Source organism: Hippoglossus hippoglossus, chromosome 4 (assembly GCF_009819705.1).
Source record: "Hippoglossus hippoglossus isolate fHipHip1 chromosome 4, fHipHip1.pri, whole genome shotgun sequence".
Lineage (NCBI taxonomy): Eukaryota > Metazoa > Chordata > Actinopteri > Pleuronectiformes > Pleuronectidae > Hippoglossus > Hippoglossus hippoglossus.
The window spans coordinates 27,947,641-27,957,640 of record NC_047154.1 but is presented as its reverse complement, the minus strand read 5'-3'; the positions used below and the strand labels follow the sequence as shown (position 1 = coordinate 27,957,640).

At 44.0% G+C, this 10,000-nt stretch overlaps 1 protein-coding gene and 1 long non-coding RNA gene across 2 annotated transcripts in view; both read right to left on the bottom strand.

Annotated features, from left to right (window-relative positions):
- The window catches only part of patj (PATJ crumbs cell polarity complex component), a gene marked incomplete at its 5' end in the record, with an annotated part of 52,485 nt that overhangs the window by 32,485 nt on the left and 10,000 nt on the right, over positions 1–10,000 (bottom strand). Inside the window, 9 exons of the mRNA XM_034583725.1 lie at positions 2,415–2,505; positions 3,083–3,142; positions 3,908–4,018; positions 4,323–4,500; positions 4,628–4,699; positions 4,840–4,920; positions 5,317–5,371; positions 5,483–5,558; positions 6,095–6,382. Of these exons, the coding sequence (XP_034439616.1) occupies positions 2,415–2,505; positions 3,083–3,142; positions 3,908–4,018; positions 4,323–4,500; positions 4,628–4,699; positions 4,840–4,920; positions 5,317–5,371; positions 5,483–5,558; positions 6,095–6,382 (1,012 nt within the window). The remainder of the gene's footprint in view (positions 1–2,414; positions 2,506–3,082; positions 3,143–3,907; positions 4,019–4,322; positions 4,501–4,627; positions 4,700–4,839; positions 4,921–5,316; positions 5,372–5,482; positions 5,559–6,094; positions 6,383–10,000) is intronic.
- On the bottom strand, positions 243–1,759 carry LOC117759952. The gene is made up of 3 exons (XR_004613592.1): positions 1,550–1,759; positions 1,435–1,483; positions 243–1,354 (listed from the first exon to the last, which is right to left on the bottom strand). It is a non-coding gene; the product is annotated as an uncharacterized LOC117759952 (long non-coding RNA).

Here is a 10,000-nt window from a genome sequence, read left to right as displayed (position 1 = left end):
TACTTCCTGTGATTTGTCCAAAAGTCCAAACTATCCAACAAAGTGTTTTCACTGCAAACCAACAGAACCAGGTTCAGTTTGATCCAGACCCAGAACTCCTCTTCTGCTCTGAGGAACCTTTCACACCTGATGTTCAGGTTCACACTGAACTGGAGAGTCTGAAGCTCTGAACCCAACCAGGTGTGAACGAGCTCTCAACTGACTAAAGTCCTGGTTCTATTGATAATATTCATCTGAAATAAATCTGCTGGAGACTTTGGTTTATGTTGATTTTAACAGAAAGTTTTATTCAGTAAAAACAAGTTAATGAAATCATAATAGTTTTATCACTTTCATAACATCTTAATTTATGTTTTACACATTTCAAATTTTACAAATTTAAAATCTTCTAACAACAAATTAAAAGAAACTTTAAGTGTATCTCTGATCAAACAAATTACAACATTTATTCATTTAATTTAAATGTAAAGTTTAAACATTACACTAAAGAAGTATGATATCAGTTCAGGGTTGTTTCACCGGATCCATGTTAAACATCATCTAAACTCATCTTCTGATTTCTGATTCTGTCGGAGGTTGAATCTGTGACGCCATTAATCCTGTTTGAATCGATGTCACACGTGTTGAAGCTAAGTCGTGTTCTTTTCTGCAGCTGAGATTGTTTCATATTCTAAGATTTTAAAATCACATTTGACTCATTAACGTTGATTATTTGGATTCGGACGATAAATGTGAACAAACATGGAGGAAAAACCACAACGTAAATTATTCAAGTGATCATTTAAATTTTCATTTCACGTTTTGTGACGTTTACAGCTTCATAGGAGAAGATGAGGGTTTGCTTTGTAAATCAAAGAAATAAAATAAAATAAAAATGAGATGAAAAATAAATAGATCAGTGAGTTTTTCAGTGACGCAGGTTTGATTCCCAGCTGAGGACTTTATTATTATTTCTAAATCACATGGATTCTTCATTAGATTTGAAGAATCAACAGGACAGATGTGATTTGTAAAATTAAACCAGTTCAACAGCAGAAGCAACACGACCAGAGAAAACTTAACACCAGCTAAACCCTCCACCCAGCAGCCTGGAAAACATCAAGCCCCGCCCACACAGCCCCGCCCACCTGCCTCAAACGCACCAAACCAAAACGCACCCAGAGCGAGAAAAACCCGAACCAGAGAAAGACCAAGAAAATAAGAAATAAAGATAAAACATAAATCCTCCAATGTAACATGACGGAGCAGCTGCTTCACACACGTCCTGCAAAGACAGAAACACACACGTTAACACACTGACCCACACCTGTACAACTAAACGCACACGTTAACACACTGCTGCACTGACCCACACCTGTACAACTAAACGCACACGTTAACACACTGACCCACACCTGTACAACTAAACGCACACGTTAACACACTGACCCACACCTGTACAACAACTAAACACGTGTAAACACACTGACCCTCACCTGTACAACTAAACACACACGTTAACACACTGACCCACACCTGTACAACTAAACACACTGACCCTCACCTGTACAACTAAACACACACGTTAACACACTGCTGCCCTGACGCAAACCTTCCTATGCTAATGTGCTAATGCTAAAGTTCCTAAGAGCAAGGCACTGATCGCAGCAACACGATCAGAACAGAAACATGTCGACTAACTCGTTAGGAAAAGTGCACACACACACACACACACACACACACACCACACACACACACACACACACACACACACACACACACACCACACACAAACACACGACTACGTTCAAGTTTTAAAACATCACGGTTGCTATGGTTAGCAACCGTGATGTTTTCACACATTTGTTCTCACAGACAGAACCTCCAGAACATGTCAGGAACATGTGAGGAACCCGTCAGGAACATGTGAGGAACATGTGAGGAACATGTCGGGCCACTCACTTGTGGTGGCTGGCCGAGCAAAACTGTTTTTTATCTCAAAGCTTTGATAAAAGTTCGACGTACATTGTGTTTTCGTGTGTAACAATTTATTTTCTTCTGTTTTATGGACGGATTCTTGTTTTTTATATATATATATATATATATAAACCCACAGTGAGGGGATTTGATGGTCCATGTTTTCACAAACAGTTGTAATTTTTGTTGAGCTTTACCTCAACATCACACAACTTCTCCTGCGTCTGTTTCACACCATCGTTGACTCATGAGATCATAACCTGAAACCTCAGGATCTCAGATCCACTGAACAGACGTTGAGCTGCAGCTCGTTTCTCTATTTTCTTCTTCTGTCTGTCGGCAGCTGCAGAGTTTCAGAGCCTCGTGTTTGTGAAGGAAGTTTAACAAAGAGACTGAGGACAGAGAGGAACAGCAGCTGTGTGTGTGTGCGTGTGCGTGTGTGTGTGTGTTACACTGACCTTTGGCCTGCTCCAGGTCAGAGTTCAGCTCGTTCTCTGATTGGCTGGGAGCAGTGTAGGGCGGGGGCTGTCTCAGAGGGGGCGTGGTTTTCTGCAGATGAAATAAACAAAATGAACCTGAGTCACGTCTCTGTCTCTGCTGAGGCTGTGCTGCCCCCTGCTGGACTCTGCTGGAGTTACAGATGATGTTAAATCCATCTCCACTGTATCTTAAAGAGCTCGTATGATGCCAGCAGATCACGTCTCTAACTGCAGACTCACTGTGCTTCTCAGTTTCTAACAGTGGAACCGGAGGTGGAACCGTCACCTGTGGAAGATCTAAGATCTACAACCTTCCTCTGATTAAGTTTATAGTTCGAGCTTCTCAGGCGAGTCTGGACCAGGATCTCCCATCATGCACTGAGCTCCCCGAGTTTGGGTCTGTTAGCGTAAGGGTTTGTGAGTTTATTTGTGTTTCCTCATTGTGTTGTAAAGTTGTGTTGTCACGTCTCCCAGTGTAAACAGCCCTCAGGTCACGCCTGCTGTGATTTACAGGAATAAAACCCAACTGATTCGGACTGAAGTGTTTTGAAGTTTTCACAAAGTCAGAACATTTGTGAACTTTTGATCGGACCAGTGAGTCGCTGCCGTGAGCATGTGACCAGAAGTGAGACGGGATCTGTTCTTACCAGAGAGTCCATCGTCTTCCCTTTGTGTTTAATGTAGCTGGGAGCTGTTAGAGAGACAGGCTACACACACACACACACACACACACACAGAAAGAGAGGGGGGGGGGGGGACAGTGAGATATTCACAGTATCTGGTGGATGCGTGACCACTAAGAGTTTGAAAAGTTAGATTATTCTTTTATGTTGTGTGTCTTTGAACACGTGTCAGATGGAAACATGTTCAACAAAAGTCAAAACAACGTTGAGCTTATGTTATATAAAAGTTTTCTAAAGCACCGTCATGGTGTAAACTTATACACAGACCTGCTGCGTCAATCAAAGGTTCGTTCAATCAGGAGAATATGGTGTTTTAATCTTACACCTGGTTTCTGTTCACATTCTGTTAAACTGTCATCAAAGCAGCTGAATTACCTGTGATCAGCTCCTGTCACTGGGATCCAGTGAACTGTCAGTGGATCCAGTGAACTGTCAGTGGGATCCAGTGAACTGTCAGTGGATCCAGTGAACTGTCAGTTGGATCCAGTGAACTGTCAGTCGGATCCAGTGAACTGTCACTAGGATCCAGTGAACTGTCACTGGGATCCAGTGAACTGTCAGTGGATCCAGTGAAACTGAGGGAATCCTAATTCTACATGAAGCTCAGCAGAATCTGATTTGTAACTCGTCTCTATCTATGTCCGACACAGATCCTGATGTTTCATCAGGTTTAAAATGTTCTCCAGAGCGACGAGTTCAATCACAGAGGAGAACAGACATGATTTAACCCCCACCACCCCCCCCCTGTGACTCCTCCCCTCTGATCGGAGCTTTGCTGTGTGTTCGTACCCGAGGCGTCGCACAAAGACTCTGGACGATGAAGACGATCGGACTCGGAGCTGATTTAATGGCACTGACCGCCTCCTCGTGACTGGCAGCTCGTAGGTCAACACCTGACACCTGCACGCACACACACACAGACAAAAACACACACACACACACACACACACACACACACACACACACACAAAAAGGTGTTTTATTAAAAAGCTGCTGAATTTGTTCAACATGTAAAAACACACAACATGTTTGTTTCTGTTCATTCGTCTGTTTCATCACTTTGAGTTTCCCGTTTGCTGCTGGAACCTAAAACACTGAATCCACATAAAAGCCAGTAACAAACAGATGTGAGGTTCTGTTCATTTACGGCCACGTCTGTATTGTAGCTGTTTACACAGAGCTCCAGGTATTAGACACGGCCCACCTCCAGGATCTTGTCTCCGGTCTTCAGACAAAGCGTCTTGGCGGCAGGACTCTTTGGCAGAACCTGTTTGATGAAGATTCCCTTCAGCTCCTCGCCGTTCCTCAGACGCTTGATGACGTGATGACCTCCCACGATGCTCAGGCCCAGAGACTCATCCTCCTCCGCCCACACCTCCACCCTGCGGGGCAGAAACAACGTTATTAGCCCGGTTTCGTCTCCAGGGTCAAATGTAACCACGGAGACACAGGACAGATGAACACTGAAGATTCAGGACGCCGTGTGGACACAGTCTGAAATGGTTTTACCTGCGGGGGGGTCCCCAGTGACTGAAGGCCGGAGTTTCCTCTCCCTCCCCCTCCTCTCTTTCAGGAAGATTCCTGTGAGAACACACACACACAAACACACATAAACACACACACACAAACACACACACACACACAAACACACACACACACAGTCAGCTGTAGGTTTCTACAGTCGCTGTTTTAATGAGATGGAGGTGAAGCACATCTCTTACCTGTGGCCTCCTCTGATTGGTAGAGTGGCTCCTCCCTGGGTCCGCCTCTTCCTCCTCCCCATGTCAATCATCCTGACAGACCTCCACAGGAAGAGAATATTAATCATAATAACTGAATTAGTTTAAATGATATTTTATATCATAAACTAATAATATTCATATTCAAACTTGTCAACACACTGTAAAAGGATATGTGCTACCACCGGTTCAACCAGCAGAGGGAGACAGAGGATTGTTCAATGGAACAAAACTAGGAGGAGAAGAGGGGACGAGAAGAGGAGATGAAGATGAAGAGATGAAGAGGAGACGGACAGGAGGAGACGGAGAGGAGGAGAAGATGAAGAGGAGACGGAGAGGAGGAGAAGATGAAGAGGAGACGGACAGGAGGAGACGGAGAGGAGGAGAAGGAGAAGAGGAGAAGATGAAGAGGAGAAGAAGAAGAGGAGATGAAGAGGAGGACAAGCAGTTGATACTGACTCTGTGTCGGTGTCTGTCAGAGTGAGCTCAGACTCTGCTTCACTGTCTCTGAAGTCTGGAAGACAGACAGACACACACACACACACACACACACACAGTAAGTTGGATGTCAGACACACACATGTACCAATAAACCCAGTCAAACAGTATAAAGTGTGAGTCTCACCCAGGATCTGGTTTCCTTCAGACACGATACTTTCTCGCTCTGACGTCTGCTCGTCATCCTGCTTCTGACTCCAGCTCTGAAACAACCAATCACATAAGAATCTCACTCTTTCAGAAAGTGTATGGTTCTGCTGCTTTAGGTCTAGAAGGTCATGAAGCACCAGCTGCCTGTCGGGTCTCGATGGGCTCGGGTCAGGAATCCACACTCAAATTATATTTCCCTCATCTTCTCCCAGAGTAACTTGACGTTTGGATCAGTTTATTGAATTTTATTTTGAACTGGACATGAAGTTTGCCAAAGTAAAACTATGACTCATATACTTATACACAGTGACAGTATATTAAACCCATTTTCAGATCAGGACGTCTCTCCAGAAAAAGTCAGTACAGAGATCTGTGATTCATTCAGAACCCGAGTTCTCAGGACAGATAATGAAATGACCATGTTGCAAACAGGAAACTCTTGTGAGAGTTATCGTGAGGTAACATGTAATCCTCAACATGTTGTGACCCTTAGGGGGATAATCGAGTGTGAGCAGATAATCGAGTGTGAGCAGACATGAACATGGAGGACATGTGGAGTTTAAATCATCAGATACAGTGAAACTCTCACCTCCTCTGGTCGACCTCGGCCGGAGGAGGTGAGCCTCCACTCCTCCCATGACGGGGGAGGTTTCCTGGAGAGAGAGCCCATCTTCTCCTCTTCTCTCTCTTCTGTCGTCTTCATCTCCTCCTCGTCCACAGCCATCTCCCTACCCTCTTCTACAGGCAGGAGGACAGAGGTCATGCAGGAGGTGGCGTAGCGAGGCAGACCTCCATCCAGGATAAGCTCTGGCTCCTCTTCCTCCTCTTCATCTTCCCGTCGAAGGTCTTCAGGCAGGATGGAGCCATCACCGAAGCCCTGACACAAAAGGAAATCCTTCTGAAGTTACAGTCACTGTTTCATTGGACTGGTTTCACGGCTTCATCCCAAAGGGCCGACCACAGACTGTAAATAAAGATGGCCGACACAGCTCCACATCCTCCCACTGAACAAAAATGAAGCTAAAATATCTCACATTCGAACGCTGCCATCTTGTGGTGATGACGTCATTTGAAGTCAGTGACGGTGGAGTGGAGCCATGGTACCGAGGTCCTGCTAATCTCAACCAATCACAAGTCAGTCTCATCTGCCAATCATGACGTCTCAGCCCATTTATATATCATCATATAGTTTAATTAAAACCAGATGACTTGGCTTCACGTCCATCTTTAAATAGTGTCAGGGGCTGAAAATAAATAAACCAACAAATGTGTCACGAGTAAAAATAAAAGTTGGTTCTCCGGTGGACGAGCACATCGCTGCCATTCGTCCTCTAACATCTACTGATTCACCAACTTCTATACGTTCATACGTTATAAGCTAATAGCAGCTGATATTTTGGCCTGGTTACATTTATCAGTCAGGATTTACCTGAATGTCTCATAAGAATGAAACAGTTTGAACATCATCACAGTAAAAAATCCTCTTCAGTTAAAGAGATTTAATAAACTAGAGAAAAAGGTGAACTAAGACACAAGAATCCAGAGGTTGTCTGCCCTGATGGACAGGTAAAGACTCAGTGAAACTCCTGCTTCAGCTCGTCTCCACAGTGAAGAAAGAGCAGCAGCAGCTCTCACCACATCTAAAACTCCACTTTTGCCTTTATCTCTGGACACATTAAGGTTTTCTCCAACTCCCTAAAGAGCCTCCCTCAGCAGATACTGAGGGTGTATCCTGTTCTTAACATTACGATGCAGACATTAGCCCGCGCGGGGAAATATTAATGACAACACTTAGGCTAATTTCCATCGACGAGGCCTCATCTTCAAGGACTCTGCTCCTCTTCTTTTAATTTGGGCCTGGGAAGCCGGCCCATCGCGGCCATATAATGGAGGTGAGGAGCAGACGGCGGCAGCAGCAGAGAGCTCATAACGCTAACAGGATGTTCTGCAGACTGATGTGTATTGGCCGTGACTGCCTGGCCTCATATTCATAAGATTTAAAGACACTGTCATTTAATATCTCTGCCATTAGACGATGAGGAGGGCTGAGATGACGAGTCGGCTGCTTCGGACTCACATTGAGCAGCGTGTACGAGCGAAGGATTCAGGATACTCTGCTCAAACTTCAGTTTTATTTTACTGCACACGAACAAATCTGAGGTTTATTAATGTTATCTGATGAAGACCTGACATAAACCCAACATGTGATATTTATCACAGGAAATTATCACCAACCTACAAAATCTGTCTCAAAGAAAGATGTGTTCAAATGCCTCAAAACAGAAACATTTTAAATGAACGTGATTGAAATGATCAGAGGTCAAAAGAGTTTTCCGTCAATTGACTACTTGTCCAATTAAAACTGCTGTGTTCAGACCGTAGACTGTAAATAAAGATGGACGACACGTCTCCACTTCCTCCCTCTGTACAAATATGAGGTGGTGCTGACGTCATGTGGAGTCTGATCGTACAGCGGAGCCGTGGTTTGTGGCTCCTGCAGGTACAAGCGCTGTCTGTCCCAAGTGTCCGTCAAACTAGAACTGAACCAAGGCTTGCAAAGGGAGCAGCTGTGACCGTAACGGCTGTGGTGGTATCGGTTGTCATGGTAACAGTTCCAGCTCAGCGCTGTTTGCCGACAGTAAAACTGGTAGTTTTTCTTCTGGTTTTATTCAGAGTGAACTTTGCTCACAGCAGATTTCTCTCTGCACACAGACGATCAGAATAATGTGAGGACAGCAGCGACTCCCTCCTGCAGCACTCTTCTATATATGACCTCTAAAAGTTAACGAGGTGTGGAAGTGTAACAGGGGTCTCTCTCTGGTCAGCACGCTGGCGTGACAGAGAACGATGCGGCGGTGAAGTGACAGCACCGACCCGGTGGTCTTTATGGAAACCCATCAGAGACCTGTGGGCTGTAAAAAACCTCTTCCACCAAATGGGCTGCATATAAAACAGGAAATAAAACAACAGCACAGAGGACGAGACCGCAGGAGGACGGACTGTACTGTGTAAAGTACAGTAAAGTACAGATAAGAAGAGTACAGTAGAACTCAGTATAGTACAGGAAAGTACAGGAAAGAATAGTACAGTAGAACTCAGTATAGTAAAGTAAAGTACAGATAAGAAGAGTACAGTAGAACTCAGTATAGTACAGTAGAACTCAGTATAGTACAGTAAAGTACAGGAAAGAAGAGTATAGTAGAACTCAGTATAGTACAGTAAAGTACAGATAAGAAGAGTACAGTAGAACTCAGTATAGTACAGTAGAACTCAGTATAGTACAGTAAAGTACAGATAAGAAGAGTACAGTAGAACTCAGTATAGTACAGTAAAGTACAGATAAGAAGAGTACAGTAGAACTCAGTATAGTACAGTAGAACTCAGTATAGTACAGTAAAGTACAGAAAAGAAGAGTATAGTAGAACTCAGTATAGTACAGTAAAGTACAGGAAAGAAGAGTATAGTAGAACTCAGTATAGTACAGGAAAGTACAGGAAAGAAGAGTATAGTAGAACTCAGTATAGTACAGTAGAAATCAGAACAGTCGAGTAAAGTACAGTGGAGAAGAGTAAAGTAAAACTCAGTATAGTACAGTAGAAATCAGTAGAGTACAGGAAAGTACAGGAAAGTGCATTAGAACTCAGTAGAGTCCAGAGGGGAGCTGGTTAATCTGCAGTAACCATGACGACAGTAACATGATGAAGATGATGATGGTGGTGGATCATCAGTGACGTACGGAGGCCCTGAGATTCAAAAAGAGGAGATTTATTCTCTTATAAAGAGTTAACAACAATAACATGGAATATTAAAACACCTTCACTACAGAGTCATCAGCATCCTGTGATGAAGATCACCTCCTCCTCCTCACTCACCATGTTGGGAACATGAGAGAGAGAAGAGTCTGCTGCCTCCTACAGGAGCTGAGGCTCACTGCAGCCTCGCTACAGGACCGTGTGGGTCTTCATATATCTATTTAATCTGATATGTTTGAGTTCAACACAAAGAACTTCATTTACATTTATAACATAGAAGGTAAATAAAGATGGACGGCTTCCAAAAGTGAAACCAAAGCATCTTAATTGCCCCCTGGTGGCTGACTGCAGTATAGATAATAGAAATCTGCCTCTTCCAACGTGTCCAACTTCTATATTTACAGTCTATGATTTAAATGGAGCTGAAGAATCAGTACTGTACCAGTGTTCACAGGGAGTACTGTATACTACAGCAGTAGTACTGCTGTAGTATACACAGAATACTGCAGTAATATACACTGAGTACTGCAGTATTCACTGTACTGATGCTGGAGTGTCCTCAGAGCACCCCCCCTCACTTAAGAGAGATGCTGCTGGTTGAGCTGATGGAGCACTTTATACATCCAACCTTTCTGCTGAGTCAGCAACTCCTCACAGTGAGGGGGAGGACAGGGGGAGAGAGGGTGAGAGAAGGTGAAAGAGAGGAGGAAAGAAAGAGGAGAAGGAGGGATGATGGAGGGGAG